Below are 21,269 nucleotides of genomic sequence, written 5' to 3' on the forward strand. Positions count from 1 at the left end.
GTATAAATTCACCACTTCAAGTTCAAATCTGCCAAAGGCAGGAGTGACAGGTATCCCAGGGTTTCTGGGAATAACACTGTGCATCCTCTCAGGGCTGGGCAGTGAAGATCAAACTACTCCAGCTCAGGAAGTGAGAAACCTGCTTTGCCATTTAGCCAAGGAACACCCCGATGGGTAGGCTGGGCCCAGGGAATGAGGGATTTTCCATTCTTCCTTTAAAAACCTGTCTTGGGGTGACCTTATGATGTGTATCCCATATCGCTGCCCTATGCCCAGAAATTAACTTTGTGCATTTCTGTGCCTCTCAACTGAGCCTGAGAGGGGGAAGGAAAAACTGAGCAAAACTTTTTCAAAGCAGTTTGCAGCTTGTTCAAGGTCACACAGAGATAGCAACTTTTTTTCCCAGCTGTGGCAGGGGAGGGAGGAGGCACCCAGCTTGCTGCTCCCAGGGCAGTTTTTTGGCCAGGAGTTCAACTTCTTTTTCTCCGGAGAGAGACTGAGAGTTGAATTTTTTTTTCTTCCTGGGAATTTCGGATTTTCTCCCTTTTCTACTGGACTGCTTTCAACCTCAGAGCACATCGGGAGGACTTTCCACCGGGCACAGAGGGCCTGGCCCTGGGCCAAGCCCCAGCTCCGAGGAGACCAAAGGGAGGACTTGAACACTTTCCCAGGTTTTTTCTTCACAGAAAAAGATTTTATTATTTAGCATTATTTTCCTTTTCCCATGTGTTTGTTAAATAAATAGTTTTTACCTCTTTCACTTTCCTTTGAGGAAAATTTATTTTTACCGAACCTGGTGGGGGAGGGGTGGTGACCTGCTGTCATAGGTTAGCAAGGATAGTCCCAGAAGGGATATCCTTGCTAAGGGGTGCTTACAGCTTCCTCTGGGACCTGACAGAACCTATCAGCTGGCCACTTTGAATATGGACAATTCTTTAAGCCACTTAAAGTTGTGACCGCCTCTGTGATACACACTTAAGAATAGACAAACTCCCCCCACAGCTCGTCTTTCGTTTCCAGTGCTGGGATGGGTGGCTGCGGGGCCTGATCGGGGCCCAGTGGGCCTGGACAGGCCCTGCTTGGGCCAGGCCGGGCCGGGCCACGGCCAGCCTGGAGCCATGGGCCTGTTCCAGCCATGGAACCCCCCCCACTGCCTTGCCGTGGGCAGCCAGAGCGGCTCGGAACCCCCCCCCCTCCACTGCGATAAGAAAAATTCAACATTCCAGCTGCAAAGCTGCAAGGCCGAGGTGAGATTAACCCTTTTATTGCTGTGAAGAGCTGAAAACCTGAGGGAAGAGAGAGAGGAGATGCTTAAAGCTGAAAGTCTGTTGTGAAGCTATGATATATCAGAGTATCCTGTTGTAATTTCATGAAGATCTGGGGGGTGGAGTGTTCAACTCGTAAGCAAAAGCACCTGCGCTGAGATAGGCAGATGCTGACGCAGCTGTAATTTCATGAGAAGTTTGGACAGAGAGAGATGAACCAGATGAGGACTTTTGCTCCAAATGGGAAAGGAGAAAACCTCAGTCCCTAGAGATGGACCAGATGAGGACTTTTGCTCCAAATGGGAAAGGAGAAACCTCAGTTCCTAGAGATGCTTCCAGAGATAGTCCTAACAATGAAGATGAGGAAGACCCTTTGCTCCCAGGGAAGGAGAAGGGCCTCTGTTTTTGTTTCTGAACGGCTCAACCTTAAAATTGTACCCCAAAAAACTTCAAGAGTGGACCCTCGAAAGCAGTTGCGGGAAAAGCTGCAAGTTGGGGGAAGGGACTCACATCGCGAGCAGAGAGACTCCTCTTCCTAAATGGACTGAACAATATTTGGAAGTGGGCGGCTGTCTCGGTGTGATACTGTTTTCATAGCACGAGCAAGAAGAGACTTCTCTTCCTAAATGGACTGAACAAGGTTATTATGGAAGTGGTAAACAGACTGAACATCTCAAGGGTTGTCTTTTTCCATTGTCAGTGGGAGAAGGGAGGAAGGTGGGGGGAGGAGGAGAGTTCTGAAGGTGTGGTATAATTTTTTCCCCCTCTTTTAGGTCTGTTAATAAACTTCTTTATATTCTTTCAAGTTTGGTGCCTGCTTTGCATTTCTCCTAATTCTTATCTCACAGAAGATAAACAGTAATGAGTATTTTAGACCAAACCACTACACTAAATTGGTGTTTCTGCCCGGTTACAAACCCAACCCGCTACACCTGCCCTCTCTCAGAGGATATATTTCTAAATTTGGCCAAACTGGTACAAAACCCCAAAGATTTTATAGAATCCTAGAACTGTAGAACTGCAGCATCCTAGAATGGTTTGGGTTTGAAGGCACCTTAAAGATCGTCCAGTGGCATGGATCCTTCCACTTTAGAAGGTGAAAGTTGGGCTGTTGGGAGAATTCCAGAGCAAGTCAGCCCTTGGCATGGGGCTGGAGCTGTTGGTGCTCTTATGGCAGGGTCTGTTTTTTGGGAGGACTGGGATGCGGCTTTGGACATCCTTGGGCTGAAGAGAGCACTGATTCCAGGCCTTCCCTCTCCTAAATAGCCCGAAGTGGTGCCCTGTGGCTGGAAACAGGACAGGGATTTCAGGAATTTAGTTCTTCCCTGGTTTTGGAAGGCCTGAGTAGCCACTTTAACTCCAACAGAGGAACATGAGCAATGCAGACTTGAAACCAAAGACCTGAAGTGAACTTCAAACCATCTGTTGATGCTCTTGGATTTTCCAGCACTTTGTCCCTCCTGGTTTAGGCAGCTGCTGGATTTGTTGGGATGGCTCCCATGGCGTTGGTGTTGTAGGGCAAAGACGCAGATCAGAACAACTACAGACACCCACCAGGACTCCTGCATTTTTGGGTGATATTGTAAAATAATTGTGGAGATGTATTTCAATGTTGATAAGGTGGTATTTGTTGCTAAATGATAAACCTGAGCTTGGAGTATTTGTTGAAGGTCACACTCATTCAGCAGGGTTTCTGGTCATTGAAGAAGGAATTGAGAGCTCCAGGAGGTTACTGGGAGCTCACATTTACCTCTGGAAATAATTTTTCTCCTGGAAATCATAAGAGACTCCAAGAAAAAGCCATCAGAATATATTAGCGAATGAAATAGAATTATAATGGGTCTGGATTAATTATGTAGTCAATTACATTAAGATGTTACATTATCCATATCCCTTAAATGTGATCTGCCACAAGTATTCCCATAGGGAATTGAGCTTTCCTAGAACATTACTCAGGATTAAGAGGTAAAAATCCTGGGTTAAATTATTTACTGTCAATGAAAACACCACTCAGGATATACGGCTTGAAAATCCATTGTTAATTAACAGCATTCAATTCTTAATTGTCTTTGTACCAATTCAGTTGAAATCATTGACACAAAATACATTGTTAAACTGCTTAATCAATCATTGTAGAAAAATAGAGGTGTTTGATAGGGACATTCTAGTACAAAGTTTCCGTGAAGCTTCCCCGTTGAAAGCTTTGGAGGCTTCTATATTTTTTTTTTTAAAGCTTATGTTACAAAAAATGAGAGTTCATAAACTTTACAGTCCGTACTACGTGGATACCAAAGACAAGAAAATACAAGGAGGGGAGAGAGAGAAAGAGACAAAACACACACACCTTAAGCTGTAAGTGCCCTATTCACAAAAATAAAGCTTACACATGCGCATGCCCCAGTGGCGGAAAGTCTCTTTTTCTGTGCTGAAGGACACAAAAAAAAGGTTTCATCAGGGCCCTGAGCTGCTGTTCCGACCACAACAAATTTTCTCAACCTGCAGCAACGACTTCTAGAGTGGCCCAGTGAATTCCAAGAGCGAAAAGCAGGTTTATCCTCGGAGGGAAAGCTTTGCTTTCAGCTCATGCACCTTTGGCGGGACGGACACGCGCGCGTGGCTCCTCGGCACCGGGGTCGCACCACCCCCGGCTCCAACGCTTCCAGAGGGGCTGTGGAGCTGCCTTTCCCTAAAAACTCTCAGCACCCCTCGTGGGGAGCCGTAGGGGTGGTGATGGATGGGCTGGAGCACGGGGCAGCTGCTGATGCTGGGGCAGAAGGACGAGCTTGGGAAGCGCTGTGGCCAAGTGGGTTCTGTCTCCCAGAAGTGTCTCCAAGCTTCACTGAGCTGCTAGAACCATCCACCCCGGGTGGAGGGACCAAAAATCCTCATCCTGCACCATTCCTTGCATCCTGGGAAAGCCTTTTAGGGGAAAATGGTCAGTGCTGAAACCAAAAAACCTCTTCCCGTCCAGCCTGACCTGCCCTGGTGTGTGACCCTTCCCTTGCCCAGGTCCTGCTGTGCCCTCCTCACCTGGAGGCCCCCCCAGATCAGCCACCCTCTCTGAAAATCAGCAAGGGGCAGTTGTACCAGCAAAAAAAAAAACAATAAAAAAAGGAAGAGAGGTGTGAATGTAATGCCAAAGCTATATCACAGTGCAAATTTTCCACCTGCCCACCAAGTTTCTCCTGAGGTTTATTTTTATATATTTTTTTTTCTCTTTTATTTTAACGTAAATTTTTCTGTACAAAAAAATGCTTCGGATTCTCTTCAGTGTTTTCTTTCTTCCCGAAGTAGGCAGGCATTAAAAGAAAAAAAACAAAATTAAGGCTGCAGCTTCTCCTCCTGTGCTGGCAGAAAGTCTGTTCTTGGTGGGGCTGAGCTCCCCCACTCCCGTGAGTGTTGCTGTGGAAGCAATGAAAGTTCTCTCTGCCCGGTGGATGGAATGTCCAGGGTTTCCCAGGGATTTACAACAACCAGGGAGCTACCTAAGGTGGAAAAACTCACTGGGGAATCGCCCTCCTGAGCGTGGGTGGCAGGATCTGTGTGTTTTCCTGGGAATCCTCGTGGAAGGATACCCCCAGGGATGTTGTGCCCCCCACGCCTCAGCACCGGCGCCGCCAGCAAATGGCAAACCTCATGGACTTCTCACACGAAATCCAGCTGTTTCTTTCACAGCTGAAGTAGCTAAAATCTGCTGGCTGAGGGGCAACATTCATTTTTCAATGGCTTGTGTGGGTTTTGGTTGTTTTGTTTTTTTTTTTTTTTTTTTGTGTAGCAAACTACTCTGCTGAAATCCCACGGTTTGGGTGGGGAGGAGGGAGGAGATTCCCTGGATATTGCACAGTGAGGATAACACCTCCACACGACACATGCTCGCTCTATGAAGAGTATACAGGAAATTCTGGTTAGCCATGAGTTTGCCACAGCCTAAATTTTTCGGTTGAACTGCCCCCAAAAAAAGAGTAACGAGGAAGGGTTTTGCCTCATTTGTAAACATTTTCACAGTATGTCAGGAGTTCTGGTACAATTCCTCTACCCTGCCCTCTCCCAGACTTTATGGCTTTTTAGAGTGAGTGAAACGCTCTGTTTGGCAAACAGTGAGGTACTCTAAATAGCTGCCAGTCTGGTACACTGAAGAAAATGTCATGCACTAGAAGAGTCAGAGAGGGGAGGCAAAAAAACCCCCCCAAATTAAAATCAATATTACACTCCAAATATTTGAAGAGAAATGCCTACTCGATGGGTAGTTAGTTTTTGCATCCCAATATTTCTAGAGCTCTGTTTCTAAACCTACATTAATTACACAGCTGTGTACATTATTTAGAAGTTCTTTACTACAGTACTTTTGTACATGCGGTGTTTATTACTAAATGTAGAGAGAAATAGTTACATAAGGCATATGTACAGGATCTGTGGGGTTGCAGGTCCCTCTGCTCACCTTCCTCTTAAAGCTGCAAGGCCCATTCCACTGTCACCCAGTCTGTGAAACTGTCCTGAAATACAGAAAAACCACAGTCAAGGCCCATTGCTTTGATGAACATTGATGAGTCTTTCCTCTGAAATCCCCTGCATGCATTTCCTTTGCATTCAGGGATTGGTTTTTGTGTTGTTGCTGTGAATAAACCTGGAGGGCTGCACTGGAGAGGTGCCATCAGTCCCTGCCAGGGGGAGATTCCACCATCCTTGATGGGTGTTGCAGCTTTAACCCACGCCTTTGCTGACTCTGGGAATCTCTGGGGTTGAAGTTGGGCGGGGATTTCGCATCTAAAGAGTTCATTTTCTGGGAGTTACCAATAACAGGAAGAGAAAAAAATTAAAGGCGTGTCGCAGAAAGAAACAGGGAGCAGAGAGGGAGAAGACAAAGGAGGTGGCGTGGCCCTGATTTCTCCGCTGGTTCTACACTTTGGACTCATTCTCCAAGTTGGCCACGTCACCGTTTCTTTCGTTTTGGTCTTCTTGGTTCTTTTCCTCCTCCTCCGTTTCCAGCTCGGCGTGTTGGTCCAGCTTGCTGGAAACAGACCAGGTCAGGGGCAGTTCTGCTCGGCTGGCCATCTCTGCCAGCTCTTTGGCACTGTAAACGGGGGTGTTGGTCTCATAGGTTTCATGAAAACTGTTGTAGTCAACCTCATAAAAGCCATCCTCCAGCGTGAGGACGGGCGTGAAGCGATAGCCCCAGAGGATCTCGCTCGTGATGTAGGAGCTGCGAGCCTGGCAGGTCATCCCTGCAAGAACAGAGAAGGAACAAGTGCTGTAATCAGGACCCACTGCTTCCCCAAGTCTTTAATTTATTCTTTTTTCTGTCTGTAAGAAGGCACATGCCAGGACAGAATGAGGTTTGACATCACACGAGGTGGAGCTTAGCAATCAACTTCAGGTGTATAAGCTGAAGTGCTCAGTCTGTCAGCGGAGATTTTAATAATAATTTCTCTGTTAGACACTGTTCTTCTGCCTGGGTTTCACCAACTCACCTGCTGCTGGGTCTCAGGTGGTGTGGGCAGTGCCCGTGCCTGGCACTGTGCCATCCTCTGTCCCCTGGCTGTCACAAACCCATGCTTAGCATGTGCCCAGGGTGACAGGAATTGTCACCAAAGCTTCCCTCTGCTGGAGTCCACCCCTCATCCTGAGATCCAAGGGGTCCCTTGGCTCCCCTGAAGGTGGGAGTCACCTTTTGGTTACTCTGATCTGAGAGCTGGGCTGGTGGGCAATGCATAAACACCAATGAAACTCCGGAAGGATGTTGGGATAGTGTCTGGAGTGGAACTGGGATAACTGGGAGTAATTCCTTTGTTTCATTCTCTCCCCAGCTCTGCTGAACCTCACTTTAAAGGGCAAAAAAATACTGTGCTTTGTTCAGAGGCACAAAAAAGAGGTGTGGATCCAAGCCCAGTGCACATTCCAGAGTGTCCTCTAGGTGAAGAAATTCCTGGGAATGGCGGGGACCTGTGAACTTGGAACCTGCTGCATCCCAGACCCTCAGGGAGGCACTTCAACAAGATACTGATGCTCAGGAGTGGAAGGGAAAAACCCAGGAAAAATGGGAAACCTGGCAGTCTGGGCAGAAATATCAGGAGAAATGAATTTAAGAGGCCAAAAATGATGCCAGCTTTGATGGCTGCACATTGTTAGCTTTGTATTACTAAGCTGGACAGTATATATGGAATATTTAGTAAATGAAATTGTTTAAGCCCTGGACAAGCCTGCCACACATCAGTTATTTAGAAGGCAATCATAAACAGTTAAAAAATACTAAATTTAGAGAGCACAAATGGCAGGCTGTAGAAATGCCCATTGTGTCTCTGCACTGGTGACATCATGGAAAGTCACACGGAAGGGTCCTGTGAAGAGGCAGTGCTGGGAGTTTAATATCCCAAATCTCTTTCAGGGCTGTGAAGACTGTTCCAGGTAATTCTGCCCTCATTCTTTCGAGCCTCCTCTCCCAAGTTCTCATTTCTTCCTTCTGGTGGCTGAAAACTGCTGTTTCTCCATAGTCTCACTTAGAACATCACCTTTAGGAAGATATTTACCAGCTGTCACCACACCGTGACTCTGCTCCAGTGTTTCCCTGCCCTTCCTGCAGTTCCTTGGACCCTGCGGAATGTTGATTTCCAAGGAAAAATGTGGGAAAGCTGCTGCTCTGGACCTCCCTGCTGCAGCCAGGCAGGAACACCACCTCAGTTCTCTTTCTTTAGACCTGACACAAATATTTAAGCCTTCATTTGTCTCTTTGTTCTTCCAGGACAAGTTGCATTTCAATTCCCAAGAAATGCACAAATGGAAATACAAAGATCTTCCCATTTTCCTCCTCTTCCACAGGTGGGAAGGGTGGGAGGACACCAAGGCCTGTGACAAAATCACCTCTTGTGTCATTTCCTGTGTGATTTTGAGTTCTAAAGGGTGTTTTCTTTCCTGCGAGATCATGGAGGGAAAGGAATGTGGGAGCTCACAGGGCACTGTACTTAACAACCCCATGGAGCTCCAGGCTGGGCAGAGGGGCTGGAAAGCTGGGAAAGGCCCTGGGGGTGCTGTGCCAGCGGCTGGACACGAGCCCAGGGGTGCCCAGGTGGGCAAGAGGCCACTGGCCCCTGGGCTGGATGAGGAATTGTGTGTCCAGCAGGAGCAGGGCAGGGATTGTCCCTCTGTGCTGGGCACTGAGAGGCCCCTCGAGGGCTGTGCCCAGTTCTGGCTCCTGCAGGAGAGCCCTGGAGGGGCTGGAGCGTGTCCAGGGCAGGGAAGGGAGCTGGGAAGGGGCTGGAGCCCCAGGAGCGGCTGAGGGAGCTGGGAAAGGGGCTGAGCCTGGAGCAAAGGAGGCTCAGGGGGGACCTTGTGGCTCTGCACAAGTCCCTGACAGGAGGGGGCAGCCGGGGGGGTCGGGCTCTGCTGCCAGGGAACAGGGACAGGAGGAGAGGGAACGGCCTCAGGCTGGGCCAGGGGAGGCTCAGGGTGGGCAGCAGCAGGAATTTCCCCATGGAAAGGGAGCTCAGGCCTTGGAAGGGATTGCCCAGGGAAGTGCTGGAATCACCACGCCTGGAAAGCAAGAACTCGGTGATCCTGCTGCTTTGGTTAGGAAAAATTGCTCTGCCTGGTGGGAAAGAGGAGGGACCATTTTCTGCAGAAATCAAGAAGATTAATTGAACTGTGTTAATTGAACTATGGTTTACGGCTCATAAAAAACAAACCCTCCTCTGAAATGTAGATCTCCATTTTTAATTTAGGCTCCCATTCAGCAGTGATTTAATTCCCGTTCCTTTTCCACAGCTGGATGAAGCACTTTCAGAGCTAGAATGGAAGTTAGGATTTTTCAAGTCAGTGAAACTAAATTATGGGGATTGAGTGAAGGAGATTTTTAATTTTAGGCAACCAAGCTAACTTGGCTTTTTTGTTTTATTATTATTTATTATTATTAAAAATTGTTACTGTTTTTCTTTTAAATGGGAACAAAAAAGATCTTTGCTTCAACAAGAAGCTGGGACCTTGCTCTGGCTCCACTGTTCCTCTCCAGAGCAGTGGCTCCTGTGCCTGGATGGAAGTGTAGCCTCTATTTATTTCAGGATGCCCTGCCAGAAGGTTCCTTTGCAGCAGAAGGAAAGGTGTTATTAATGTATATTAATTTATTAATGTTTGCCCCACACAGCCTAAGAGAATGACAGAATAAATTCCCCACAGATGCTGCTGAAAGGCAGATAAGGTTCACCCCCACCTCTGACTGATGAGAATTAATTACAAAGTCGATGTCACCTCTGGCTTTATTACTCCTGAGATGTTGCCCTGTGCAGAAATTTGGAGGTTCCTGCTGTCTGCTGCTGTTCAGGCTCAAGCTTTGCTCTGTCTCACAGTGCCACAAGGGTTTGCTGTGATGACCCAGAGTGAGCTGATGCATTTCCTCGGAGTGCACTTAATTGAAGATTTCCTGGTGGCTTAGACAATAAAAGGTTGTGTCAGGGACTCTTACCCAGCAGTGTTCCACTTTGGGACGGGAGCCATCAAAAGTAAAACGCTTGACAAAAATCAGGGGAAAAGGTTGCTTCAGAACCATGGGATCAAATCCATGTTTGGGCTGAAATGCAGGGATTTTAGTGATTTTCCAGCCCTGCAGTTTGCACACAGGGACAGCCTCATTCAGCTTTCGTTTTACTCAAGACAGGCCCTTTTTTACAACATCACCTTTTCTTTTCAAATTCCATTTCTGGGATAAAAAAAGGGCTCTCAGTGAAATGAGGGGCTGAGAGTTATGGCTCACGACTGGCTGCACCTCTGTGACAGTCACAGCGATTTCGAGGTTTGGCAATTTGCTGCTGGCACTTGGCAGGGCCAGGCAGACTTTCTGCTGCAAATTATTCGGGATATCCCACAGGAACAGCCTGTTTTCAATCATTGCCTGGGAATTCTGCCTCACACTTCAGCCTGGAGTAAGACTCAGCAGCAAATTGTGCATGGAGCACAGGGGTGTCCCCATTTCTGGGGTGAGTGGGGTTTCACTCATGTGCAGGAGGACAAAATTTGGTCTGGGGTCTCCATTTGGGAGCTGAGATTTCCTCCTGCCTGTGATGCTCCTGTTGAATTCCTTTCACCCTGTCTGTATCCATAAGAGCCTTTGCTGAGCTATCACTGCAGAGGTTTTGATCTACTTTGCAAGAAGTTCACTTGAATCATGAGAACCTTTTAAAACCAAACCAAAACATGAAGTTCTTGCCCCTTTGAGATTAATTTCTGCAGCCTCTGTGTGCTCATGAGGGAGCTGTGGGAATCAGGAAGCAGGAGAGGCTTTAGAGCTGAGTTTGCACCTTGTCTGGGGCAAGGGGGAGAAGATGGGAGAATTTTATTCAATCACTGTGATCAAAGAATCCCAGAACGGTTTGGGGTTGGAAGGGACATCAAAGATCATCCAGTCCCAACCCCTGCTATAGGTGGGGAGTCTTCTCTTAGATCAGGTTGCTCCAAGCCCCAATGTCCAGCCTGGCCTTGGGCACTGCCAGGGATCCAGGGGCAGCCCCAGCTGCTCTGGGCACCCTGTGCCAGGGCCTGCCCACCCTGCCAGGGAACAATTCCTGCCCAATCTCCCATCCAGCCCTGCCCTCTGGCACTGGGAAGCCATTCCCTGGCTCCTGGCCCTCCAGGGCTGTGTGAAAAGTCCCTCTTGCAGAAAAGTCCCTCTCCAATGACACCAGTACTGAGGGAGTTGGAGGAACGTGCACCTTGTTTGTAGCTCCAGGAAACCCAAGTGGATTCCAGCTCTGCATCCAAGCCCTGCTCCCGTGTTTGGGAAGGATCCCCAGCGAGGCAGAGCCGTGCTCTCTGCCCCGCTGACCCTTGGCACTCCGATGGATTCGGTGAAGGATTTGTCACTCTGCTATTTTTGGGTGTTCTCAAGGGAATGAGAAAGCAACGTGGGCTATCAAAAACAAGCCAAAGGCTTGGAGTCAAGACCCCCTGCTTGATCCCTCAGTTTTCCTGCAGACACTGTGTGGGCTTTGGCAAATCCCCCAGCTTTGCTGGCTCCGTTTCCCTGCTGTGCCACCAGGAACACGCTGAAATGGAAAAGCAGGAGATGTGCTGGCAGTAGATTCTCTTCCTCCTCTAGAATTTTTTCGCTGTCAAATTTGTACTAAACAGTTCTCCCTGGTGTGAAAATTATTGCCTCAAAAAAAAAAAAAAAAAAAGAGAGAGATTTGGAATAAAATTTCCAGAGTGCCACCAAGTTGGTGTCAGAAACAATCCATGGGCGTTAATTGGTCCTCTTTAATCAAGCTAAAAAGAAGGAAGCAAAAAGTCATGTTGGAGCCTGAATTCACTGCAGTATTTTAAAGCTGGGAGCATAAAATCATCAAATTTAGGTACAGCTGACAATAAAGCCATGGTAGTTTCAGTTTATTTGAGTTAACACCCCACAAATATATATTTTATATTTTGTACGTATATAATCTCCCGTTCAGAGGTAGCAAAGGGGAATTCCCAGGGGTTCTGATAACTTGGTTCCAGGCACACCTGGAAATTGGATGTTTATCTCACCCTGAGCAACGTCTAAACCTCCTGAAAGAAGTAAAACTGCACAGGGGCCTGGGAGCCTTTTAAATATTTTAAATATCTTTGCTTCAGCACATCTGAGGATCTGGGTGTGAAACCCTCGTGTTGTGGGGGGTATGAATGGTGTGGGAGAGGAAGGGAGCGAAGGCAGATGTTTTTTACTCTTACAAGAATATAAGGAGTTAATTTTGCCAGGTTTTGTTTGTTTTCTTTTTCCTTTTTTAATGTTAAAACTGGCGTGGTTTATTTTTCTTCCTTGCAAAGGATCCGTGTAATTTGATATTTCTATTTTCACGTCTCTTACTTAATCAGCCTGAGGAGCAGATCACTATATTTGAGATTTTATTTGCTGACACCATCTGTGAATGCTGCTCAGGGGTCTCCGTGGTAGCTGAGGAGGGAGCAGGGACCAGCTCAATCCAGAAAATCCAAATTTCCATGGAGTGAGTGGGCTGGAGCAGCTGCTCTGACCACCCCACCCCGTAATAAAATCACAGCTCTGCAGGAGAACACGCAGATTATCAGCTCCCATTTGCACAGAGATGAATATGCAAAGGAAACTGAGCTGATGAGAAGCCACAATTTCAAGCCAGTTGAACTTTCTGACGCTCTCAATTCTATTTCTTGCTGAAACAAATAACAGGCATGAGAAAAAAATGGAGTTGAAATTCAGTCAAATTCTAAACAAAGCCCAGCGTGAATCAGTCAAAGCATTCTGGTTTCATTCTGACTTCTTCAAATGTGATACATTGTGTAATGCAACACCTAAATAAGAAAAAAATGGACATGCTTTAGTCTTTTATAGACTGTTAAAATACACATTTCCCCCCCCAGCAGGAGATTTCAATGCCAGAAAAGTGATGTTTTCCAGTGGAAAAATGCTGAGTTAGAAATGTTTGATTTACTTGGTTACTGTTTCTCCTATCAGGAATTAAATACTGGGTAATTCGTGCTAATTTCTTGCTTTCTGACAAGTGTACCTGGTGAGGCAGGAGAGTTTGTCTGATCCAGCCTCAAACGTGCTGCCACTTTTAGCAAACAGTACCAACACATTCTCAATGAACTGCTTGTAAAGCGATGGTAATTTTACCAAAAAATTACAATTTTACCGCAAAATTACAATTCAGCCAATATTTAACCTTTATTTAGCCTCCTATTCAGGCCATGCCCAGCAAATCCTGATGTGGCTGAACTTTGATGTTATTTTTCAGCTGATCTTTACCCAATGGGTGATAATTACATTTTTCTGTCACCTAAATGTGGGAAATTGCTTATATCCAATAATGCCTGACCAGAGAGGGAGAAGCCTGTTCCAGAGCTGGCACTGGGAGTCCTTGGGAACGGGGAGCTCAGTTCAGAGGAGCTGGAACATGAAGTGCCAGGATTTTGTGCTCTGCTCTGTGTTTGGATACATTTGTAAATCCAGAGCTTCCTCAGACATCGGATCAGCACCACACAAGAGATTTATTTTTCCTACTGGGTGCCCACCACAGGGGGATTTGTGGGAATTGTGGTTAAAAGAAGCTGCAGCTCCGCTTTCCAAAGTGCTGAGTAAGGAGAAGACCTGTCCTGACCTTTTAAAAATATATTCCTACTAATCCAAGGGCTTTCTCCTGAATCCTGCAGATGGGATGTTCTCCCCTGTCATGGTACACTGGCATCCTGGTCCACAATTCCTTGACAACCATCCAGGAACAGGCAGCAAGGCTCTGGTTCCAGCTGCTGCCTCCCTGGAAAAGGGTCCTGTGGGATTTTTCACTAAGCAGTGTGAGCTGAGGCACCAGCATGAGGGGCTGAGAGCATCCTGGGTGGATCTGAAGCAGGTTCCTCTCTCTCCACTCCTTGCTGAGGAGGCAGGAGATGGGAATTAGGCACATATAAAATACAAGTAGGAAGTGAAGAATAAAAAATTCCTGACCCAGAAATGAGCATTTGCATCCCTGAAAGCCAAATGTGCCCTGGGCTGCTTCCAAAGCAGGTGGGCAGCAGGAAAAGGGGGGGACTGTGCCCCTGTGCCCCTGTGTCCAGGTGAGAGCCCACCTGCAGAGCTGCATCCAGCTCTGGAATCCCAGCACAGGGAGGACGTGGAGCTGCTGGAGAGAGGCCAGAGGAGGCTCCAGGATGAGCAGAGGGATGGAGCAGCTCTGCTGGGAGGAAAGGCTGCCAGAGCTGGGATTGTTCAGCCTGGAGAGGAGAAGCTTTGGGGTGAGCTCAGGGTGGCCTTGCAGGGCCTGAAGGAGCTGCAGGAAAGCTGGAGAGAGACAATTGCCAAGGGCTGGAGGGCCAGGAGCCAGGGAATGGCTTCCCAGTGCCAGAGGGCAGGGCTGGATGGGAGATTGGGCAGGAATTGTTCCCTGGCAGGGTGGGCAGGCCCTGGCACAGGGTGCCCAGAGCAGCTGGGGCTGCCCCTGGATCCCTGGCAGTGCCCAAGGCCAGGCTGGACATTGGGGCTTGGAGCAGCCTGGCACAGTGGGAGGTGTCCCTGCCATGGCAGGGGTGGCACTGGATGAATTTTAAGGTCCCTCCCAATCCAAGCATTCTGTGACTCTGTGAAATGCACTTGGCCTTGTAAAAGGATAGAACATTTTTTGTGAGGGAGCTCTTCCAAGATGGCATCCTTCAAGGAATGTGCACGGAGAGTCAATCTTTTGTGGAAAACTAAATGGTTCTATCCTACACAACCCTCAGCATCTGCACCTCTCCTGGGGAACGGGCACTCAGCACCCAGTGCCATGGGACTGACACCAAAACAAGGCATGTGTGGGCACTGCTGAATTCCCATTAATGGGAATTTGTGCCAAGGGATGGTTGGGAGAAAAACCCCTTTCCTTGGAATGGTGCTTGCTGCAAGGGAAGCGTTTCCTGTGACACTCTGTACGTGCTGCACACTTGTGCTGTCACTGCTGGGGGACAAACATTCCATTAAAATAGAAGTGTGATCCATTCCACCACACCTAATTCCAGTCTGCCTGTTTGGATGGCTTTTGTTCCTCTCCTTAAAATGCTGAACATCCAAGGTTTGCTCCGTGCTGAACTTTCCCGACTCGGAGCTTTTTATATAAAAATGTCACATTTTCCCGTGGAAATGCTTGTGAAGCCAGGATTAAAGACAAAACAGCGTGAACATGCAGCTTGGCATGCTGTAAAATCCAGGCAATAAGGCAAGATCAGGAGCTTTTTGACAGCAAAATCTGTGAATCACCCACCAAATATTCTGGGGGTTGTTTCGAGGTTTGTGGCTGAAGCCTGGTTGCTGTGAGAGCAGAGGGGGAGATGAAAGAGAGCTCAGGAGAAAGCACTTGTTCCTGCCAGGCAGATGCTGGTGAGAAGTGATGCTTGGAAATGCAGCACGAGCAAAGGTTCCAAAATCACTGGGATTTTTTGGGAAGCAACAGCCCAGTTCCATGGGGTCGCCTGGGTGGTTTCGTAACGCTGCATCCTTTTAGGTGGGCTGGGACAAGCCACACGTGGGTGGGTGGTGCTTGCTTTTAGAAGAGAAAACTTGAAGAAATCAGCTTTTCTAAAGATATCCTGCTTTCAGAGATGATGGTTTTGACTTCTGTTTCACCTGAAAGAGGAGCAAGAGGACTGGGGGAGACGAGCTCCATGGTTTGCAGAAGAAAGCTCTAAATCCCAAGCTCTGGGAGAAGGAGGAGGAATATCTGGGCTGGTTTTGTTGCTATTTTAAGTGATGGGCTTGGATAGTAGATCTTAACCCCTTTAATTTTCTTAGTGGGAGAGAATTTAAGCAACCAAGCATTTGTTCATGTCATTATTTAACATGATTGATCCAGCCCTTTATAAAAATCTCTTTAAGGGAAACCATTAAACACATTAAGCTCAAAGTTCATCTGACACAACAACGATCTTTAATTAAAATTTAAATGAGGGTTTATTGATATCTTGATCATAACAAAAGACTCAGCCAATGCCAGGCTCCCTGCAGCTCTGAGTTTTGATGAACTTTTGCAGGCCTTCTTGCAGTTCTGCACAGAAAATCATCTGCGCTGTTAAAATCCTCCCACTGTGTAGCAAGTGGGTTTTGGGTTTTATTCTGAGTTGGTTTTTTTTCAGTTCATGGGATGAGACTTATTAAGTTGATGCTTTCAGGTTAATAATATTTGGCTATCTGACAACTTGAGCAGCATCTTTTTTTGAAATGCAGGAGGGAGCAGAAAGTGGCTGCCTGGGGGAATGAGATGCAAAATCTTTCACTTCTGAAACGCTGTTTAATATTCAAGTGATGTCAAATTTTATTTCCATATTTTATCTTCTTGGCACCCCATCCAATAGTAGGGGCTATTAATACACCTGCTGCTAGATCAATGACCATTTTTTAAAAATTAATATTCACCTGGTTTTAATTGGCTTTGGTTTTATCGGAGGTGGTGTGGAAAAGCTGATTCGGATCTTTAATTACTGCCCACATTTAGCAAAGGGTCCAATAAAGGAGAAGAGCAGCAGTAGGGTTGGGATTTTAGGGAAGCTTCAGTTCTACTCTCCTGATATTTCTATTCTGGGAAAAAATAGGAACAACACATGTCAGGCTCTGGGCTTTTCAGTCTGCACTTTCTTCAGTGCTTGAATTCATTTAAAGTAGGGGAAGAGGGGACCAAAAACCAGAAAAACCCCCAGAAAAACATTATTTTTTTCTATTTCTTCATATTTAAACTAATAATACTTAAACTAATTGTTTCTGGAGGAGCACAGACAAAGCAATCCATAAAGAGATGTGTCAGATTTTCCTCAAACTGTTCCAACTACTGATGGAGAAGAGAAATTCTAAATTTCTTTGACACCTGCACCTCACTTATGGAAGCAAGAAAGAGTCATTAGGACTTTTTAATTCTCCTTCGTTTGACAAAAATTATGTCAGATGAAAATTTTGAGAAAAATCTGTTGGTTTAGTAAGGAAAAAATAATGAACTTGAGAACAGTGTCTGGGGAAAGGGCAGCAAGGTGAGGGTGCTCACACCTAAACTGCAGAATTCCCAAGGGAGAGGTGCCTGAGATGATGGAAAAGAGTCTGAAATTCAATGAGGGGTCTTGCAGAGCAGGAAAAACTTAGTGTAAAAGCCTCCATAATGTCAGCTCTCCTGAGTAATTAATTAATTAGCGTTCAGCAAAGCACACAAACACGAGCTGGGGAGGGGGCTGATGCTCTCAGGGTGTTGTGGTGCTGGATGAAAACCTGCTGGGAGCCCAGGGCATGAGCTGTCCCTGTCCTGCACAATCGCAGCTCCCCCGCTGTGGCTCGATCCATCCTCAGCATCAGTCATGAGGTGGCACTCTTCTCCCAGCAGAGATGCCTTGGAAGGGAGTGTGTGCCTAAGGGGGAAAAAAACCAAGCAGCAATGCCTGGAAAATATTGTCGAGGGATTATTGCGAAAGTTGCTTTCGGAATGTCTGGGCAGGGAGGCCGTGAGAGAACAGCAGGATGTCGTGGGGTTGTGGCAGGGATGGATTATTTGAAGGATGTGCCTTGCTGAACTCTCTCTGAGCTGCAGGATGGTGCTTTCCTTGGTTTCCCTCTGATTCCCACATGGGTTTGGGGCAGTTCAGACAGCAGCTGAGGACCACATTCTCCTGCATGACAAGCACAATGCCACAGCCTCTCTCCTGCAGCTTCTGTTGCTGCTGCCAGACCTCTGCTGGTTTGGAGCCCTTCGTTGATCCAGACATTGTACAAGGAGCACTTGGCTAAAACTGGACATCCCTCACTCCCAGGTGTCCTCACCAAAATCAAGGCTCCCAGGCTGAGAGGTAAACAGGGGAAAAGCTAAACCCAGGCATTTCTGGCTGAAAACATCTGTCTCTAACGTTTCACGTGAGTGCTTGAGGAGAAATTTTAAAATGTCCCAATTCCAGTCCCAGTCAGCAGCAGTTCAAAGCAGCAGCATCCTCCATCGGGATTTCACAGTTCCACACTGCCCACCTGACTCAGATCTCCCCAGTTTTACACCTCCATGGGATCCTTGCTAAGTCCCAAGCAACCCAACAGATGTCTGATTGTGGGGCAGCATCCCCTGGCTCCTGCTGGGGTCCTGAGGTGTGTTTAACCTCCAGGGTGGGAAAGAGAAATAAAACTTGGCATGGTCTCTTTGAAAACTTCTCAAGCCCTTAGACAGGACAAGGGGAATGGCTTCAGACTGACAGAGAGTGGGTTTGGATGGGATATTGGGAAGGAATTCTTCCCTGGGAAGGTGGTGAGGCCTTGGAAAAGGTTTGCCAGAGCAGCTGTGGCTGCCCCTGGATCCCTGGCAGTGCCCAAGGCCAGGCTGGACACTGGGGCTTGGAGCAGCCTGGGACAGTGGGAGGTGTCCCTGCCCATGGCAGGGGTGGAGCTGGATGAATTTTAAGGTTCCTCCAACCCAAACCATTCCATGATTCCATGATTCTCTCCTTTCTGCTTGCAGGGAGTCAGACTTAGGTACTAGGGGAGCTCAGGGATGGTTTATTCCTTCTGGTACTTCCTGCAGCGTCAATCACAACACCTGGGAGGACTCATGCAACAGGTTGGACACAAGGCAGCCTGATAAAAGGGATGAGAGTCTGGGAGATGTTCAAGAAGACACCAGGATGCTGAATCCAACCAGCTCTGAGCCCTTCTCTCCCTTCCCACCACAATAAAACTTTTCCCTGGCTGCCAAATTAAACCCCTGGCCACTGCCTTCCCCTTTACACTCCAAGAAGAGTTTATTTTTTAACCAGAGAGACAAAAGAAGCCAATATTTTGCACAAGGCCCTTTAACTAAAACTGGGAGGGGCTGCTGGGACAGGTGACAGATCAATAGGGCCACCTTGGCTTCTCCTCAAAGCACAGCTGAACATCAGGACCTTGAGGTGAGGAAGTGCTCAATCACCCACCAAGGCTGGACCCCTGCCTGGCTCAGCTGAGATCAGCTTCTCAGAGCTGTCTCAAAGAATGAAGACTCTTTTTCATCTTAATCACACATTTCGAAAGGGAAAAGGGAGACAAACCAGCAATCCCTTATTCCCAGTAGGAATGTGGGCACTGGAAATTAATTGGAAATGCACCTGTCCCAGCCCAGCTTAAATCCTGACATTCCACGTGGAATGCATGGGAAGCAAAGGCAGAGCTGGCACATGCTGGGCCCTACATTAACTGCAACTCACTCTCTACAACCCAGATCATTTGTTTCTTGTGTTTCCTATCAATTTTTCAATTACTTTTTATTCCAGTTTTGCTGGAAGTACAGGTCAATGGAAACACAACAATACAAGCACAGAAATCCAGCAGGCCATCAGGAAATGAATAATTGAAGCTCATAAAGAACAAGACCAGCAATATTTGGCTCTTATTTCCCATGACCTTTTATCTGGAGGTCTCCAGGGTAGGGATTCATTATTATTTTTCTTTTCCAGTGGGGAAGTTGAGGCAGGGAATGGCGACTTGCCCTGAGGCCTCATGGAAGGTGTGCAGCAAAGAAAGGCTCTGGTGAGGATTTCAGCATCCTCATGGTCAGGTGGGGGCTGCTGGATTTTTGTTGGCCTTTGGTGGAACCAGGAGGAATTTTTGGCCTGGAGCACTGATTTGGATTTAATGGAGAACTAAAGTTTTGGAACCACATTTTTTTTTCAGGTGCTGCCATTTCAACACAAGGCAAGTTTTGGCTCAGTACTGGGGTCTCAGCAGAGCTCAGCATCTTTCTCAACACCTTTTCTCCCCTTTGCTTTAAGCAGAGCAGGGTATGGGTGGCAAAAGTGGATGGGTTGTTTCAGGAACAGGAGGAGGATGAGATGAAACAGTCATGGAATGTGAACGTGCTTTCCTGGAGCTGCAATCGTGCTTCCTCAGCCTTTTCCTGTTCTCTGTGCAGTGGAGCTCTCGCATTCTTTCAATCATGACTGAAATTTTCCTGCTGCCAGCACAATGGAGGCATTTCCTGGGGGAGCTGGGGTGGCAGGAGGCTGTGGCACGTGCACACACACGGAGACACCGAGGGCAGCGACGCCGCGCTTCCCCTGTGCCCAAAATAGCAAAGCCTTGGCGTGGGAGCCTTGGAAATCCTCAGCCCCTTTAAATGCTTCATGAGACTGGTTGATTATCATCAAAGGAAAATTCCTTGTGTCATAAGAAGGGAGGAGAAGAGAATTTAACTGGCAGCAGGGAGAAGACAATTAACAGACTTCAGAGCGGCACTGGGAGGGTTAAGAACTTGTTACAAGAAAATAATTGGGAAATCATTAATAGGTCAGGTTATGTGGATACCCCATGATCCCTTGAAGTGTCCAAGGCCAGGTTGGATGGAGCTCTGAGCACCCTGGGACAGTGGAAGCTGTCCTTGCCCATGGCAGGGGCTGGAACAAAATAATATTTCAAGTCCCTTCCAAGCCAAACCATTCTGGGATTCCATGATTATGAGAACATGGTGAAACTGAACAAAAAATCACCACCAAATATTGTGGTGTGACAGGATTAAATCAGCCAACCCCAGGAGCGAAGTTCTGTTGCACCACCACAGCGCAGAAATGTTTGGGGCTTGTATTTTTGGTGACGTCTAATGGCATTTCCTCATTTCCTCCCTCTCCCCACTCACAAAAACATTTGTAGTGCTGAAAGCTTCACTCGATTTCTAATTTGGGAAGAAGCTGTGGCAAAGCTCATAATTCTTTTCCTGCAGTTTAGCAGGGTAGTGTTACACAATTTGGCTACAAGGATTCCCTGTAATAAATGACAGCTCTTTCAGCCTCTTGGCAGTGTCTGGCCCAGCCATCAGTCTTGTAAAAGTTCCCATAACCATCCAAAAGTTGAAATAATTTGGAACTGTGGCTTAACACATTATTAATCACAGAGCAAAGGGTTTGCTCTGGTCTCACCAGGAATATTAATGTAACTCCCTGTGATTCTCTCAGAGGCCAGCACAGGATAAAAGCCCAGCAAATCAGGGGCTGCTCCCATGATTGGATACAGGATTCAAGGCCAGCATTTCAGGGAGCATTCCTCAAAATTTGGTCAGGGATGAAGGCTTTCAGTTAATAAATCCCTGTGGGAACGTGGAGAGGTTGGTTGTGTGTCCATGGGGTGTTTGTGTCTGTCAGTGGAAGAGGAGGTGATTAATGCCTCGTTCATTGTCCTGACTGATAATGAGAAACTATTTGAGCCAGTCCAGAGGAGGCACCAGGATGAGCAGAGGGATGGAGCAGCTCTGCTGGGAGGAAAGGCTGCCAGAGCTGGGATTGTTCAGCCTGGAGAGGAGAAGCTTTGGGGTGAGCTCAGGGTGGCCTTGCAGGGCCTGAAGGAGCTGCAGGAAAGCTGGAGAGAGACAATTGCCAAGGCATGGAGGGCCAGGAGCCAGGGAATGGCTTCCCAGTGCCAGAGGGCAGGGCTGGGTGGGAGATTGGGCAGGAATTGTTCCCTGGCAGGGTGGGCAGGCCCTGGCACAGGGTGCCCAGAGCAGCTGGGGCTGCCCCTGGATCCCTGGCAGTGCCCAAGGCCAGGCTGGACATTGGGGCTTGGAG

General features: G+C 47.5%; 1 protein-coding gene across 2 annotated transcripts in view; it reads right to left on the reverse strand.

The window, feature by feature from the left end:
- Positions 1-6,161: 6,161 nt before the first annotated feature.
- Positions 6,162-21,269, reverse strand: part of KCNJ6 (potassium inwardly rectifying channel subfamily J member 6) — a 33,222-nt gene continuing 18,114 nt past the window's right edge. The window contains exon 2 of one of the 2 annotated variants that reach the window (XM_069011986.1): positions 6,162-6,487. In XM_069011986.1, the coding sequence (XP_068868087.1) occupies positions 6,162-6,487 (326 nt within the window). Of the gene's footprint in view, positions 6,488-12,480; positions 12,552-21,269 lie in introns of those variants that run through there. The other variant, XM_069012044.1, reaches the window with a different exon arrangement.

This window comes from Aphelocoma coerulescens, chromosome 1, assembly GCF_041296385.1.
Source record: "Aphelocoma coerulescens isolate FSJ_1873_10779 chromosome 1, UR_Acoe_1.0, whole genome shotgun sequence".
Lineage (NCBI taxonomy): Eukaryota > Metazoa > Chordata > Aves > Passeriformes > Corvidae > Aphelocoma > Aphelocoma coerulescens.